The sequence below is a fragment of the Anas platyrhynchos genome, chromosome 1 (assembly GCF_047663525.1).
Source record: "Anas platyrhynchos isolate ZD024472 breed Pekin duck chromosome 1, IASCAAS_PekinDuck_T2T, whole genome shotgun sequence".
Taxonomy (NCBI): Eukaryota; Metazoa; Chordata; class Aves; order Anseriformes; family Anatidae; genus Anas; species Anas platyrhynchos.
Genome location: NC_092587.1, coordinates 145,684,554 through 145,703,480, shown reverse-complemented (window position 1 = coordinate 145,703,480; position 18,927 = coordinate 145,684,554). Strand labels below are relative to the sequence as shown.

Below are 18,927 nucleotides of genomic sequence, written 5' to 3'. Positions count from 1 at the left end.
AAAGCAATCATGCTCAGAGCAATCTTACAGCAAACTGCCAGGTATGATAGCTTCATGACAGTGCTTTTATACACCACTAGAACCCAGAAACTTTTCAGCTGATGAAATATTCTGATTTTTTACTTCAACATTTTAATTCCTTACATAAAGGCACAGGGTCATGGATGGCACGCTTTAACACGTCTATGGAGAAAAAGAAAAATAGAGAGACCTAAATGGTATGTAACTGAGATAAAATAGCAAAATTAAGGACAAAGAAACACAAGTGAAAAAGACTTAGAAAATCCCCATGGCATAATTTTACAGTGACCTGCATCAGCCCTACATGGAGCTCAGTACAGACTTTTGAGGGAGGGTCTGGGCTGTGAAATCCACTGAATCAGAATAAACTTGCACAGTAAGTGGTCATTTAGGATATCTTAATTTAGACTGAATAAAGTACAAAATAAATCCCTCATATAAAGAAACCAGTTGTGATGGGTGATAGACAAGTGACTTGCAAGGATTTTTTTCTTTCCTAAATTTTATGGGTTTTGCATCAGGTTTTGTCATCCTCAATCTCTTCTAGATGTGTGAAGTGCAATTTCTGGAGAGAAGAAATAACGAAGACCCACGTATCTTAATCCTGGAATATTTATTCATATACTTCATGTAATTAAGCAGGGGCTTCCTCATCTCAGACAATGTGGCAGCAGAATAATAAATAGAATATAAATTATAGTTCAACTCTTGGGATTAGTGGATTCAGCTATGCAAATAAAAAAATGAATTCACAACATCTGCTAAAGATTTGCATTACAATACTTCTGCATTATCTTACTTAAAGCTGACACTCCCATTCCACCTACATAAAGCAATGTAAAAACGTATTTACTTAAGGAATTGGCAAAAATTAAATCAAAAATACACTTGCATCAAACAGACAATCACCCATATTACACAAACATGCCTCTAACTCTGTAAATGTTTACATTTCCCTCTAGGCCTTCTCCATAGCTAATTTCCTCTTCATGTTTGGGCACTCCACAAGCACACACATACAGCAGGAAAATGTTTCCCTCCCTGTACATGAAATATAAGGACTGAAGAACAACTTCAACTTTATCAAACTGATAACTTGATTCTGTATTATAGGTGGTTATAGGACTGCTGTATAATGAAAGAGTTTACCTTCACAGACATAGCCATGTGAAAACAGGGCATCAAAAACAGACGCCCTGCAAAACTTAAAGGATCAAAAGGTACACTTTTTTTTTTTTTTTTAACACACACCAGAATATAGGAATGCTAGGAGTGGGAGTCTAAAGGTGATTGAACAGATGGGTAAATTTCTGTCCTTTCCTACCGCAGAGGAAAAACCTGTCCTGTGAATCTGAGTCACATCTCACTACTCAGGATATAAACAATTAGAAGATGACTTAATGCATCCCTTTCTTTAAGATCACAACCCTATGAGACAAAGCTTTTGGTGATATCATAATATTGTGCACCTGGTCTCCAGGAAATTTGCAGAACTGGGCATCACCAGCAGGCCAGCTTTGGGTAAGTCAAGATAGAAAGCCTCCTGTCTCAGGAAGCTTAGAAGCAGATGCCTGAAAAACTGCAAACAGGTTGTGTAAAGCAAAGTGAATTGTGGCTTCAGACTTTTTCTGAAAAATGCATAAAGCCTTTTCAGAAAGGCAATGTGATTCTGAGTTGAAACACTGCAGACAAAATGGGCTTAACTCTTTCCCACCTGGTCTCCTGTTAGTAGAGGGGCTGCTATGATGTCTCTGACTGCCAGGAAAGCACTTGCCAGCTTATTTCAAGGTATATTGAGATAGAAGCAGAAAGCAAAGCCAGAGTGAAATGGAAAACACTGATACTAAAGGGTAAGAGGATTTAAATTGATGTTCCATATAAATGATTATTTATTTCTTCTTTGCTTTTGCTTTTTACTCTTCTGTTCAACAAAAGAATTCACCCAAGGAATGGAAACACACAGAATCTTTCCCAGATGTCTCTCACATTGGTAACTCAGAGAAGGTGCACTGAGATTATGAGGAAGGTTTTCAGGACCTTCTTAAACCATACAGGCAAAACAGCTGCTCTGGAAGATCATCTCTACCTCTACTCTCTTCAGTGGGAGTTTCCCTTATGCCCTCTGAACCCCACGAGTAGTATCACTCTGGGTAACAGTGATTCTTCAGTCTCTCGAGTGTGTAATTGTTAGACAAACTGTACTGTTGAAAAATCAACATTTTTTCAAGATATGCAAAGGCAGGCCCCTTGGGCTGCTGTATCAATACCGGAGCAGATTCTGCTCTCATTTACTGTGAAGTACAGCAGGGGTAATTCTGCAATCAGTGATATTAAATTAATGCAACACTGGTGTAAGAAAAGAGAAAAGGAAAAAAAAATAAAAAGCACAAAGTAAGATCCAGTGATTAAGCCATGTAAAAGGTTTTTACATGCATGCTTGCATGGGATTTTGTGTTTGCTCTCAGATGTCTCCAGTATAAGCTGCCTGCTATTATTCAGTCTGACTAGGAAATGTAGCTTCAGGACGTCTCATTACAGGTTCTTCTGCTGAAGATTAAATGGTTGTAAAGAATATCAGGATGCGGATAAGGAGAAAAAGGGTGCCATGAATGTCTGAGTTGAGTGGAAAGAATTTAACAGCTGCAGAACCAAAGAAAGAAAAAACAGCAGGAGGGTCACAGTGGCTTTTGAGTGTGGGGCAGCTGGACTGCATTTATACAAGCCTTATGAACAGACAAAGAAGCAGTCAAAAACAACTGATTATATTTTTCTAGGCACCAAAAGCACACAGTTATATTTAATTAATCAACGAATACACAGAAATTATTTTAAAGCTATAAAATGAATCTATCCATGTGACAGTTTGCTCCATAATTAGATAACTCAAACTTCCTGCATAGTGCCATTAGCATAAACTAATGTGTTGCATACTTACTTGTTTAAAATGTTTATTTTAAAGATAGCCTGTTTGTATTAATTTAATAGATTTATTATTTTAATAGGCATTTCCTTAAAAGGGTTTCAATGTATAAGGATTAGTGAAGGGATTAGTGGTTGATAATATTTTCTTTTAACAGGTTTATTTCTATGGCAGGCATTTAACTGAAGTTCTTACTGCCATATATAAATCTCTGTCCATTATCTTTGTCATTAGGTGCTGTCAGCAAATTGTGAAGTACTCAAGAGCTATTTTGGTTGAAACATCAAGGTTCTGAAATCAGTTAATGTTATTAGCTGTTTGTTATGGGCACACAGACATCAGGCAGCTTGTTGTATTAAGAACTTTTAATATTCATATTTATACACAAATATAATTTTACCTATTTTTACAATTCAGACATTTAGATGGAACCCAGTACTGTGGTATTTTAGTATTCTGTGGGAACATTTTTCCATGCTTAGAAACAGCATGAGCCTTTAAATTCACAGATGTAAAATATGCATAAATATAATATGGATATCTTAGAGTAACAGGGCTATTTAGTGGTTTAATAAATGTTTAGTTAACCCTGAGGGATGAGAAATGTCAAATTCAGATAGTGGAAGCTGAATGTCAGTCCAGAGGTACCAAGGGTTGCATGTAATTCTGGAAATGAAGTAAACATTTTAAAGTTTCACAGATATTTCCTTACGTCAAAATATAGAAAATGACTGAAACTGCTGAAAAAGTTCAACCAGAAATATGTTTGTGGGTGTCCCATATATTAATTGTTGCATAAGAAAATTAACATAACTAGGAAAAAAAAAAAGGATGGAAAACAGAAAGGTGGAAAAACCCTTCACATCATTGTAGTGGAGGAAGAACAATACCTTGAGGTTCTCTTCAAAACAACCTGAAAACCAGGATATGCTCTATTGTACAAAACAATAAACTCCATGTAGGAAGTTCCACTAAGATTTATACATTCAATACTAAATTTAATACAAATAACACTAGAAGCTCATTCAGACTGAACACATTCAGAAGCTAGGAACTGTCAACCATAAAACTGACCATGCCACCTTTATTTCCTCATATCTGTGTGTTTTATTACTGAGTTACATCCCACTACTCAAGGGATCCCTTTTCATGATGATCCTACGGAACTCAAAGTACATGACAAACATGAATAATTCAACTGACTTCAGTGGAATGACACAACTGTTTACATCCACTTATGATTGCTTTAGAAAAAATGAGGGCTGCATTATAAAGCTTAGAAGATACCCAGCAAACAATGCTGATATTTATTTTTACCTTCTAATACAGAAGAAAGCTAGATGTCCAATTTACCACTGAAAATTCCAATTGTTTTCTCTTATACTCATTTGTGCACTGTTGATGATCCCCCAAAACACCAGCAGCTTTATCATTCTCACAGTCCAACTCTGTGACATGCAGCATAAGCACTGGTTCTTGGCATGTACAATACTGCTTATTCTGTGGCCTGGAGAACTAATGGTACTATGGTGTAACTTCAAAAGCTACTTCTACTTCTAATCCACAAATTCAGTTTTTTTGTTGGAGCCTGTTAAAATTTGAAGCCCGTAAAATTTTTTGTTGGACCCACAGACAAGACCTCAACTGACCATATGAACTACCTGAAAAAAATGGATAAATCTAAAATAATTCGGTTGAATAATATCTTCAAGGTGTACGTTTTTCTCTATATGCTATAATTTAAGTACAGCCTAACTGGTTGTGTCCCTATAGGCATCTGAAGATATCTGATACTATATGATTTATTTCTTGTCTTCTGAGTATTAAAGGGGAACAACAGAGAAAACAAAGCTAAACTGCTGCAAAGAAACACCCATAAATGAGATAAACTAGAATATTCTTTTACCTTTAGTATATTTGTAACATATGGAGCTTTTTAGTTTATTCATAATATGATAGATACTATCCATGCACTACCACATTGTATTAGTAAAATTCAAATGGTATATAGCCTTTAAGACTATATGTAGTCCTAGATAGATAGTCTTGTAGATAAACTATAGAAATATCTACTTACTTCTATCTAGGCAACTCCCTAGGTGATATACACCAATTCTAATATATGTGGATTGCCAGGGAGATCATCAGTGCACTCCAGGTTCTGGTCAAAGTTTACAGCATAATCAATCCCCTATATTAACAGGCTTTAACATGGGATTAGTAATTTAAAGTAATTCTGAGACTGCCATAAATTATTGCAAACTGGATCCCGTTATCAGAAAGGTGGGCAAAAAAACACAAAGATTATACACTCCATTGCCCCCAGTCAAGTGCAGTGAGATGCACAGTTCATGTGAAGTTAGGTTTGAGGACAAGGAGTGCTAATATTGTGAGCAAAATAAAAATAATTTACAAACAAACAAACAAACAAATAAATAAATACTCTTACTTTGGAATGCCATTGGTCTTAAGGTTCCAATGTGATCCATTTCTTTGTGGATATATGCTTTTGAAAGCCCAAGGCCAAAGTTTGTTTCTGACATTTAGGAAACCAAGCTTTCTTTTTTTTTTTTTTTTAAACAACCCTATGCATTAATAAAATGAGTCTCCTTCAAAAGACCTCCATATTTTTTAACACTTTTTGCACAATTATTAAGGCAACTTCTTTATAGAATTTGATGATTACTGACACTGCTAACAAGATAGTGTTTTTAAAAAACTTTGTTTATGAATTTGCATTAAAAGTGTTCTCAAAATGATGACTTCAAAATACTTCATTTACTCACCTTTTGTTGAATTTTAAAAGAAAGACAAACAAAAATTATTGTCCTATTTATTATACTGGTCAAAAATATCACTTCCAGTTTTATGTCTGAAGCAACAAACAATGCAATGGTGAGACTGCCATTTGGAATAAATTGGTAGCATTGCATCTACTTTAATTCAATATTGCTTTTTAACAGCAGTAAGACTATATCTTGTAGTCATTGCAAGAATTTAAAGTATTATAGTGCATATCAATGCACTGCTCTATGAGAAAACTGATGATATTATTGTATAGCAGACAATAAAGCTAAAAGGGCCAGTCAGTGTGATGACCTACCACTTTGCAATTTACTCAGTACATCATTCAAGCTAAAGCTTTGCCTAATTTGCTCATGAGACTCTGAAATGCTTTGATGCAGTTTTGTAATTCACTACTGATATATTATAAAATATTATAACTTCCCTGCTCTCAAGGGGACAAAAAGAAGGAGAGGAAATACGGAGAAAGAACTAAACACCAAAAAGCTTCTGAACAAAGAGAATTCAGATATGCAATGATGAGTCCTACGATAAATCCACAGTCACAAACAGCAAATCTGTGAAATATAGCATCAGCTAATAGTACAAATTTGATTAAAAACTTGTAATAGTGTAATAGCTTTGTGCCAGCTGCAAAAGAACAGACTTTACTAGATAAAGCAATGATATTACTATGAACATAAACTTTCCAAGGAAAAATGTACTTCTTCAGAATGATCTCCCAGCAAAGCCAACTGTCTGGATGACTTAGTAACCCTTAAGTGCTCTGCAGCCATTTTTGATCTTCTACTGAAGTTCACTATTAAAGCATTTTGGTATCAATTAATGCCGTCCTGAGTAAAACTGCAGATTTTAGGATCTGCAGTTAAGTGTAACTTCTAGGAACTTCATACTGAAATCAGAATAAAACCTGTAAATAGAACAGGCTTCAGAAATAGTTTTTTGGTTTTTTTTTACCCTCACTGCTATTATTACCATAAGAATCTATTATAATTGTGTTCTGTATGTTCATTCCTAATATTTCCTACTGAGAAAATAGGAAATCTTTAAAAAGGTGGTCCTTTTTAAAAGTTACTTTAAAACAAAACAAAACAAAAAATAGAATGCTAACTCTTTTTAATGTTCTATTTTCAAGACATTAAAATCTTTAAGATTTTTTTATTATTTTAACTGATTCTATGTGGCTTACATATTATAATTTCGATATTTTAACATATACATAGAGAATAAGATTAGCCTATGAAAAGAAGAAGGAAGAGGAGAAATAAAAGGAAGGAGGAGGAGGAAGAGGAACGTCTAACATGATGCCTTCGAATCTTCACATGATTTTGTCTTATCAATACAAACAACTGTTTATAATCTAAGCTACTTGACTGCATGAATATAGGTACAACTGAAGAATAGATTAATTCAATTTAAGCCATTTTAATGAGAGAACTGGAAATGGTGAATTTCCATTCTAGAGATTTATCTCTTCTTGCAATAATACTGTAACAGATGTCTCTACTTATAGCCTATACACTCTCTTTGACATGAAATTTTCTGCTTTTCCTTGAACATCAGTTGAGGATAGAAAAGGAGTTCCATGATGGAAAAGACAAGACTGAATTGAAAGTGTTAAAACCAGAAAAGACAGTCTGGAAACTAGAGAGACATTTGTGAAATTTCAAGAAACACTCAAAAAGTGCTGAAATAACGACGAGGGACATCATACTAGTAGACAATTATTTGGTCTTTCTGAACAATTTTTTTTTTTTTTTTTTTGGTCATAGAAGTCCAGCAGTACTCATCAGTTATTAAGTGAAAGGCTGGAAGTAATACCTGTTCACATAATCCACAGAGATTATCCTGGGGTCCAACAGCCCTGAAGATGTGTTGCAAACAGGCAGGGAAGGCTAACACAGATGTATTATTTCAGGACCTGTGCAAAGACCTTGCAGTCTCCACTGCTAAGCAGGATTCCAGACGCAAGACCTATGTGTGACACATGTACCTCAATCTCTAAGGCAGAAGACAGTTCATAAACTTTCCATCAACCCAGGATACAAAAGCACAGGCAGGGCAAAGCACTGGGTACAGTTTGGAAACTTACTGAACCACATTAAAGAAGAAAAAAAGAGGAAAAAATAATTTTAATTTCTAATCCAATTTACATTAATGGTAGACAAAGTCATTTGAAGAGGATGCTACCAAAATAAAATTGTTCAGAATTAATAAAACAGAGCACTTTATTGCCTCTTTTTTACCTGACCATGCCTGAACAGCTGTATTATACTTCACTGAGCAAGAAATATAAGCTCAGCTCATTACTTAGGATGAGTCCTTGATCACTATCATTATTTTTAAAAATTTATATTCCAAATGGCTTTTACATGTCTTCTTTGGCAACCAAGTGAGGTGAATGACACGAAAGTCAGCCAGGATCCATTTTATTAATTGATGCAAAGAGATTAAGTCCTAGATATTAAACATGTACAACCAGGCTCTGTCTGTGCCCCACAGAGTTTCTGAGCCTTATTGTTCTACACTGATTGTAGAACACATAATAGGTAACTCTTTTTTTTTTTTTTTGCCATTTAACAAAATATTAATAACAAAAAATTACTGTGTTCCTACTGAAGTCCCCACTGGCTATCTTAGGTAGAATTAACCTCACTTTAGGTCAGATATCAAAATGCTGAATGCTGGAACAGCCATCTGCAGACAGTCATTCCTTTGACTTAGATGCTTATGCCACGTGGTGCTGTAGCAGTACTTATTTCTCCTTGTTGACTACATATGGGGTGGCATACACCTTAGACCCACCTGTTTGATTTTGACACAGAGGACAGAAGAATGCCTTCCATCTTTGAATTACGATCCCTTTTGATAGTTGTGCAGGAATTTGAAAAAAACATTAGAGCACTGAAGAAGTTGTGTGAACAGTTCCTAATTCTATCATTATTTTATTATATTCTTTCTTCCAGTAAAAGGATATTTGAGAATAGTTTACCTATGCACATAATTTTGGCTGCTAATTGGAAATTCTGAACTCTTTACAACACTGTATCTTTAAAAGTAATTTCAAAATCTAGAGTATTAAGAATAGAATCTTAAGATATTAATGCAAAAGATAAGGGCAAAGTTTTCCAAGAGTTCAAAATGCATGTTATTCAAGGCTTTTTATTTTAAAGATAAGGTAAAGACTGATTTCTGACTCCCTACTCAGAGAGCTCTAGAAGCTGAGCCAACACTGCAGGCAAATTCAGCAGAAACACTGCAGCTGGAGTTGGCAAATCCTCTAAAATAACATATATCATTTTATGATTATATTGGTGCTGCCAGTTTTTACAGTATTTAATAGCATCTGACCTTATTAATTCCCATTTTTATTATATATTCATTGACAGTAACTGTCACAGCTTCCACTTAAGAACCAGAATTTCCACAAGATTTCCTTCTGATCAACGCACCTTGGTGATTGAGGGGTTCACCTAGTAGCTGTCAACTTTTACTTTGATAATACATAAGGAGTACTGGTAAAACCAAAAAGAGCAATAGAAATAATGATCAAGTGTTGTAGCCCAGGAAGAAGTGCTCTTGCAGAATATGACCTTTCCTCAGCTACTGTCTTTCTTTAGCCATCGTAGAGTTCAAGTGTGACTCTTAAATATATGCTAGAGACCAGACATATTAATCCCTAATGAATAGAAATGTATTCAAATTCATCAGATTAAGAAAGCAATGGTACTGTCTGTATTACTGACGGACTATCCAGTTTTTCTGATATTCTACCCCTTCACCACAAAGACTGCTAGTTCAAACATTGTCTTTTTATTATAAAATAATAATAAAAAAAGATTTTTAAATTTGTCATTGATTATTTTTTTAAACTCTGACCACACTATTGATAATGATAAGGAAGACCCTAAAAGTAAATGGATAAAAACTGCAAGGAAGGTGGGGAAGGGTAGCAATTCATTATCATCTGGGAATTCAGGCTGGGATCTGTGCCACAAATCCTCTTTGATTTTACACAGTGCCTTCAGACCCACCATTAATATCCCTTACTTCTCAGGCCAGGTAAGCCCAGGAGAACTGCATAGTACATTCAGCTCCAGAAAAACAAGATTTCCTCGCATCACTAACATAAAACACTTTGCAGCTGAGCTAAGCCATGCTGTTGAACCACAGAGACACGTTCACTGAAACTCAGCCCATCAAAAGGATGTCAAGACCGAAACTTGAATGTGAAACTCTTATAGTTATAGGTAAACCTCCCACAGGCACCAATCTGGGGACACATTTTCCTACTTGTTTTTCTTTGGTTAAAATCATTCTTGGATTGGTAGTTCCTAGGGTTATATTTATTAACTGTATTAGGACAATGGGCCCTCTTGTGTTTTACATTTGTAGGCCTAGTTTCCACCCACTTGAGGCCACACAATCAAATTGCTAGTTAACATGACTCAAATGGGGAGGAAGCCCTCTCCTTCAAAAGATAAAATCTGCAATGAAAATCAAGAGCCCTTACTACTGTTGAGTATTTACAAACAAGAACACAGAACAGAATGGCAGAATAAAGCAAAAAAAATAAATAAAAAAAAAAGATTTAAATTTCCATTTCTTATAAAGCATTCAAGGAAAAATTAAGGTATAGGCCAATTTCACCACGCTCAGGTGCATCCATCACTGAATTAAGAGAAGCATCCCTATTTTTTCTTTCTCGCTCTGTGTTATTCTGTTTCCTTCTGTGCTTCTGTCCCCAAAGTAATGGGAAGTAATTCCTTTGACTCTTTGGGCAAGCCATGGAAAGACTAAACCATTTCAGATAGGATCAACATGTCTGTGAAACGTGACAGTGGCCTTGAGGAGGAGTTGGGGGTGTGGCTTAATGAAAAACTTATGTGATCCAGCAATGTGTGCCTGCAACTCAGAAAGCCAACCGTGTTCTGGGCTGCATCAAAGGAATTGTGACCAGCAGATGGAAGGAGGTGATTCTCCTCCTCTACTCTGCTCTTGTGAGACCCCAGCTGTAATGCTGCATTCAGCTCTGGTGCCCCCAGTATAAGAAGGACATGGACCTGTTGGAGTGAGTCCAGAGCAGGGCCACAAGAATGATCAAAGGGCTGGAGCACCTCTCCTATGGAGACAAGCTGAGAGAGTTGGGGTTGTTCAGCCTGGAGAAGATAAGGCTCCAGGGAGACCTTACAGTGGCCTTCCAGGTGGCCTACAAGAAGGCAAGAGAGGAACTTTTTATGAAGGATTACAGTAATAGGACAAAGGGTAATGGCTTTAAACTAAAAGAAGGTCTCTTTAGATTAGATATTAGGAAGGAATTCTTTACTCTGAGGGTGGTGAAGCACTGGAGCAGGTTGCCCCATCCCTGTAAGTGTTCAAGATCACGTTTGATGAGGCTTTGAGTAACCTGGTCTGGTGGGAGGTGAATAACCATGGTGGGGAGGGGTGGAACTAGGTGATCTTCCAGGTTCCTTCCAACCTAAGCCATTCTGTGATTCTGTGTGCAGAAGGTTTCTAACCTCATATTGGACAAGATGGTGCTCTTTCTTTGCTGAAGCATTTGAAAATCTAAGAGAGGAAAAATCAAATAACTGAAATATGGACAGGGGAAAAGAGTTTTTCTTCACCCAGAAACAGTGGTATAAATCTTTCATTCATTTCAAATTAATTAAAATTTCACAAATTTTTAACAACAATAATAAAAATGGAGTTGTAGTATGAGCATTAATAACTCATCAATATGTAGATGCAAATCCTAGCATCCTAAATAAAAATTCTGAATCCATGACACCTACAATGATAAACTGATAAAAATGAGACTATTTCTACTTCTCTTTTTTAATTACCTAGGGACAACATGCAATATTTTGTATTTTGTAAATCATATCAATAATATAAATTATAAAAAATAACTACTTAATGAAGTTTTCTTTTTTACATTGAACACATTTTCCTGATGGTATTTATAAAAATATTTCCACAAAGTTCATGATTCCTTCCATTACAAGTAACAGCCCTACACCCATTGCTAGAAGACATGATTTTTCTGTTAAGTCTGAAAGGCTCATAAACAAAACAACACTGCAAGCACTACTAGAGCATGACAAAATACTTTGTACTGTAGGTGAGAAAAAGATTTTATGAAACTTAAAAGAATTTACCTTGACAAGAAGTCTGTGAAAGAGAGACGTATGGGATATCCATGTCGTATGATTTTAACCATGTCTAGGACACCAATATACTGCAGTTGAGCAGACACATAAAAATTGTCAAAAGTATCTGGCAACTTGGAGTTATTAGGCTTTATACAATGAACTGAATGTGGTGTGCAATTCTGCAGCTTCCCAATAATATCTGTGAGTGATTTCTGTGGAAAAAAAGAAAACAAACAAAAACCAGTTATCAGCCGTTACTGTGCTGGATAAGCAATTGCACAACACATACATTATTCCTAACATCATTTAACATCATTTTCTCAAAAGATACAACCTGGCCATGCAAGTGGCTTACACAAGAACGTGATTTTTCTGCAATTGCAATCTGTAGAGACTAATCCTGCCTTTAAAACTTTTATTTATTTATTTATTTTTAATATATATCTGTGCAGAAAACGTTCACTAACCCTGAGTTGTATCGCCACAGTTGTTGGCCCCCCTCTCTCCAGTCTCTGAAGAAATGAGGATGTCCCTTTCTTTTTCAACAGCTGTGGGGGAGAAAAGCATACACATGGTATCTTTATCTCAAGATGGGCAGGAACCATTCATTTTCATTGTTACACAATTTGATAACAAAGGCAAACATTTACACAAATAATGTCATAGACAATGATTTGATTTTCAGAAAGAATTGGGAAAGTGGATAAATACCCTCAAGTGTCTGTGGAGTTATGATTGGCAAGAAACTTCTGAGTTCAAAAGAAGTTGTATTTCATTGTAATGATAAAATCACTTTTTAAAATAACTGGGCAAGGCAATATGATTTGTAATTTTACTGTAGAAGCAGGACTTGTACAGTTAATATCCCATACTGTCTGTGTATTAGTAGCACAATTCTCTAACTCCCTGAAAAGCTTCCTCATGTCTTTGTCAGATGCTTAAGTGACTAAACATAAACACAGTTCATTTAAAAATATGGAAGTCAAAGCAACAATATTAATATTTAAAAACCTTCTCTTTTCTTCCTATACAAGTGAAGGCAGTTCAGCTTTTTTTCAAACAGTTTTCACCCATTTTAGCCATAAATTATCAATAGATTTATATTATGTTAGAACCAATGTTATCCTTCCCATACCTCAGTGCTCGGAATGGGGAACAAATTTCTTTTTTACTTTTCTACTTTGTATCTTTCAGACTAAAATGTCAATAAGCATCCTAAAAGTGGTAAAAGCATCTTTTTTGTTAAAGCTGCTACAGAAATGCTGGTAAAACTATCGTGTTCTAGGATGTGGCCAGGCTCTTAGATTCAAACTTCTGCATCAATGACAGCCTTTTCACGTTTCACTTTTTTTCATTGCCTTTCTTGAGTCCACTTACTCCATAAAACTCCCTTTCTATCAGCTCAGCATGTTCTGGCCTACTCCTGTCTTTTTCCAGTTGCATTTAAAAACTGTACATTTCCTCAGTTTGGCCTTTCCAGGCCAATCTCCATTAAAAATATTGCAGTGTTAGCAATTCTCTACTCACTATACTAAATTTTGGAGCTCTTTTTTATTTTAAATCTCACTTACTAGGATGTAATAAAATTTTAAAGGCAAATTCATCCCAAATTACAAAACAGAAAAGTAAAAAAGAGCTGCTTGATCCATGTCTTCTCATAAAAAGATCCACTATGATATTTCTCAGTTAAAGTTTACAAAATGCTTTAGGAATATAACTAAAATAGAGTTATCTTTCCTTGGCAGATGATTTTTTAGGAGGAATGGGTGATTGCATTAAGTCACTAGTTCTAGACCATTTGCTGAGTTAGGGAAAGAGACAGGAACAAAGCTTTGGATGTTAAATTTCCTGCCTGGTGTCCTGCGTTGCATACTCTTTCCATGGGAAAGAGGTGTAAGAAGCCAAAGCCTCCTAAAAAGCCTCTTTACCAGCACAATATATTAAAGCTTTAACCAGGTATGTCTTTAACCAAAGACATACCAGAAGTTTTGCAACAGGTGAACTCTTAAAATAACAGTCAATGAAGCAAAGTGAGCATAAAGAGAAACAATGCGAAGCCAATGAAGAGAAGAGCCTTTTGTTTGTGACCTGCATTTGTGTGACTCAACTTCTGCTATATGAAATGCAAAACCCACTGATTCTTCCAAAGAAACGGGGTGGGGAGGGGAAGGCAACACTATAGATTTGGAATAAATTACAGAAAAACAAGGGTGCAAGAGCTGATGTGAGCAAAAGAGAGTTGTGAGAGTATCAATGAAAATATTTTCTCTTTTATTTGAAAGGGACGCACAGCCTTCACAAGTCACAGAGACCTGATCTGGCAGCTTCTCACTCCTACGACGCCTTATGTGCTCTAGACTTCTGGCCTGTTCATGTCTATTTTGGGATGGATGAACTGTTCTCTTGGACCCTACTACAAGTGGAGTGGTGAGTTCAAAGAGGTAGACTGTCCTTACCTGTGACAACTTGCTCTGAATCAATGAAAAAGTCACCTATGAAGAGGTCTAATGGTAAATATATGGTGATATACAGAGAAATCTATAATTATATTGGCTAGCAAATAGCTAGTACTGGAGATGAGAAGCTAATCGGGGAGGGGAATCATAACCAACTCTTGTGTGACATCTGAAAGCATCTGCTTCTCTTCCCTTGATACAGTGGAGTCTAGATAAACCATACACTGTAACACAAAAACCTCTGAATTGTAACACACATCATATGATGTACCATATGCATCAGCCTCAGATTTCAGCTATAATAGAAAAGGCATTCTTTCTGGTTGATAATTCTTCCCGTAACGTCCCTCTTCCTTTTTCTTCCCCTCATTTCATTTTTTTCCCTTTGTTGCCTTTACCTTCAGGATAAACTCCAATAAAAATGCAGGGGTTATGATTTTCCAAAATGTAGTCATTTTAATTCTCAGCTGATAAAAAATGCCTCTTACAATGCATTTGCAATTACAATAACAATAACAACAAGAACAACAAAACAACATTGTTCTAGCTTACCACAGTGGATTTTCAAGGCTATACTGGAAAAGTAAAGAAATTATGAGATACAGCACACTTTTAGATGCGGACTTGATCCACAAAAGAATATAAGCACGTACCTACTTCCAGTCTTCCAGTTCCTGCATCAGTTGCCTATTCAAAAATAACAATAGGCTTTTTTTTTTTTTTTTTTGGTCACTGGAACAGATTAGATACCTAAATACCTTAGATACTGCTTCAGTCCTGCAGGACAGCACAATACCTTTCTCAAATTAGGCCAACTTAGTATCTACAAATTGAGCAATGTTCTTTCTCACCTGCACAGCTTTTCTTAAAGCTTACCTTTGAGAAACTAAGCAAACTTTCCTTCTGTGGGCAGATGAAGGATGGAGTTCTTCCCACCTTCCATCTAATACCTAACAGTTTAGATCTTTCTCACTGAACCTAGAAGATCTGACTTAATTTAGCATGCTTCCCAAAGGAAATTGAGTATGTTCTTTCTCTCTCTCTCTCAAGAGAGTAAATCCAGGTTAAAAGCTATTCTGGACTGGTGAAAAGCCTCATAGTTTCAGAGATCCCAGCTGTGTGGTGTTTCCCCCTGGCTTGATTAGGCTTCTAACTTAGACATGCCTTTCATGCTTCCTTCCATGTATGGGACTAAGATCTTTTTCACGTGCTTAGGAAGCTTCCTTTAGGAAGCTGTTACTATAGTAGAAAGGCACCTAAAGGCACCTAGTGATGCCTCAGCTGTTTGCTAAATATATCCTTAAACCAACACCATTGACTTCAACTTAAGTTTTTTCCACTGAGATTAATGACAAGAACAGTAGACAGGAATTATGCTACTATCAGCAGTAGGGCTAAAAGGAAGCTCCCATTGCTCTTCTGTGGATGTACTTGCATAAAGCCCTCCACAAAGACACATGAGAGCAGGCTCCTTAATCCCACGGCAGAATCAATTTTGTGCAGCTGTAAGCCAAAAATAAAGTTGTAAGATTCAAGAAGCCTGGCAAGGCAGCTGATACATTGAGAGAACTGCTTGCTGCTTTTCTACAAGGGGGAATTCCAAAACTCTACCAAGAATGAACACAGCAAATAATGTGATTTCTCCTTAAATCAGAAATGTTCCATGGGACATTAACAATTACTTTTTGATAGCCTCCCAAAGTTTTTGTTTGTTTTTGTTTTTTAAACTTTTTAAACTTTTAGGGTTGGCAGCTAGCAAAGAAAAAGAGGCAAGTTCTAACATGCAAAAGTTTGATTTGATTTGAAACCAACTGGGAAAATTTATGTGCAAGTGACCATATAAAATAGCAATATTTTAATAAATATACAGCATTCATCTTCATACAAAACCATACAAACTGTCTTTTACAAACCAAAAATGTCTGTTTAATATAATAAAACCACTGAGGTTTAATTTTTAGCTTCCTCCTTAATTGACTTAACTAATCATAGTCAAGGAGGCAAAAAAAAAAAAAAATTATAGCCATAAAATAAATAATACTGCATCTATTGCTAAGCCCTGGAACCACAGAATCATGGAATGATTCAGGCTTCGAGAGACCTCATCATCTTGTACAATCTCCTGCTCAGAAAGTCCAAGAAAGAATCCATATGGGCTACCTGTTAATTCTCATTATTGCTCTAGCGTTGATATTTGGAACTAGATTATTTTAATTGTTTAATGAGTACAGAGAACCAAGAAGAACACAGAGCTTTCAGAAATGAGAAAGTACCAGAAGAATCTACAAAAAAGAAAGAACAGAAGGATTTCTAAATTCCTACCTTGCTGAGCTCAATATATTTCTTTGCTTCTCCACTTGCAGAGGCTACGGATGTATTTTTACTCAGCAAAGCTGCTTTACACCCTTTGATTTTAAGGGAATGATATGGAGGAACAAGTGATCCAGTTTGTGTCAGCTTGGACTGGAATAATTGATTGATGACTACATTTTCACTGGCTGGAAAAAAAAAAAAAAAGAGGAAATTAATGCATGAATATAAAATACAGTTTAAAAGGTAAGTACATGGTATTTGGAATAAAAAACACATACAGTAGGAGTCCCTTAAATAAGTAAATTCAAAACAAATGGAAAACCCAATAAACTATTATTTTATGCATTGATCATAATCAAAGAGCATTCGATGTTTAAGGATGCCAGCCATCAGTAACATTATTTTTAAACCGATTCAGATCCTCTACTGAACAGAACAGGGCAGAAAACAAAAACTGTCTAAACAATTACTTCTGATAATCATGCTTGAATTTTGTCCCGTTACTTAATGTTAATTTATCCATCTATCAAAACAATATAAGAGATGCACAACATTTACTTAACCTGTGGCATTTAGAAATGAACAAGGCGTAACTATATAAAACATAATATAGGAAGGGATAAAATTAAAAGAAAAGAAAGAAAAACAACAACAACAACAAACTAGGTGAAGGACAGACCTGTACCAAGCTGGGTTCATATTTCTCCACATCAAGACCACACTTACAAACAAAATTGACGGAAAAACACATATGACATACATATTTTTGATGCAGTGCTAATAAAAAGTACAAAACAAAGCACTTCCAAGAGATGTTTTTGTAAATGGAAATCTATGAACTTAAAGACAGATAGGATATTTTATAATAATTCCAGCTAAATTATCCTTTGTAAGGTTATGGTCACAGGCTTTTTAAGATGAACATGGTAATTAAATGCTGCTTGCACTGCTACAGCACTGAAAACAGCATTGAAAACCTGCTGTGTGATACATCTTTAACCATGCTTAATTTTTATTTATTTCTAACAAACTGGCATTATCACACCCATAATTGTTGAATAAAACAACAATTAAAACAAACAAACAAAACAAACAAGCAAACAAACAAAACACCCACAACAGAGAAAGATTAATGGGATTAAGGTCGTAAGTAATGTCATTAAGTATAGCAAGTAGTTTCTTCAGTTTGCTCATTATTAGCTGTGTGAAGACACATTTACTAGATGTTTGAATGTAATAGATTTGTTTATCTTTTTCTGTAGCAACTATTATTGCTGACTTAACTGGAATAATAAAGTTATGAGAAAGATACTAAAGCAGATACCTGAATAAATTTCAGCACAAGCGGTGGACATGGTAAGCCTCCATATTTTTAAAATATGGATAAATGTAATAAATAGCATTAGGAAAAACATTAAAATTTTGCCCTCCAAATTAAAACAGATAAAACCTATGTTAATAATGTCTCCTGATTTATCTACAAGACAGGTACGTTCCACATTCTAACACATAAATGACTTCTATGATGTTAATGTATTTAAAGGTTTTGAACTGAGTAAGGAAACTTCAGTCAATGAAAATCAAGAAGCAAGCACTTAGCACTTAAGTTATACATACACAAAACATACAAAATTGATGCTAAAGGAAATACATTACTGATAATCAATAGATTTTAAGTTTCAAAAGCACAAGTCACTCAAAAAAAGGAGGAATGTAGCCCTTATATCACTTAGATCCTTTTAAAAATTCTGCCTTCAGAACGTTCCCATTAATTATATTTATTATTATTTGACTTGTTAATTATATATACTCACTCTCAGCAAATCAAACATTTTATATCAAATCCAATCCTCCATTCTTCCCTTTTAAGAGCTGCATAGATAATTACACAAAATAGCAATGAAAGTGCAAAAGGAAACTATTTAAGAGAACAGCAGAATGTTCTGTCTTGTAGAACACACTGGAAGTTGAGAATATACCTTCTTGTATTATTTGGCATTAAGTTACAACAGTTAGAACTAGAATTTCTCTAAAACTATAATCAATAAGATTATATTTAAGATCAATTCTTTCATTTCTTTTCTCATCTTCAATGTATGCTATTTTCCTTTAAATTGCATCAATTACTTTACTAGGAGGTTTAGCTCGTTTCACAGAAAAATTGCTAAAAAATATATTGGAACAGCAGGGCTGATTTGGAAGACAAATATTACTTCCAAAAGATCTCTATTTCTATTGAAAGAAATATAAATACATA

General features: G+C 35.3%; 1 protein-coding gene across 4 annotated transcripts in view; it reads right to left on the bottom strand.

Moving 5' to 3' along the window:
* The window catches only part of MYO16 (myosin XVI), a 378,556-nt gene that overhangs the window by 76,308 nt on the left and 283,321 nt on the right, over nt 1-18,927 (bottom strand). For all 4 annotated transcript variants that reach the window (XM_027444352.3, XM_072031861.1, XM_027444351.3 and 1 more), the window contains 3 exons: nt 16,680-16,855; nt 12,369-12,449; nt 11,908-12,113 (listed from right to left, as the gene is read on the bottom strand). In XM_027444352.3, coding sequence (XP_027300153.2) covers nt 11,908-12,113; nt 12,369-12,449; nt 16,680-16,855 — 463 coding nt within the window. The remainder of the gene's footprint in view (nt 1-11,907; nt 12,114-12,368; nt 12,450-16,679; nt 16,856-18,927) is intronic.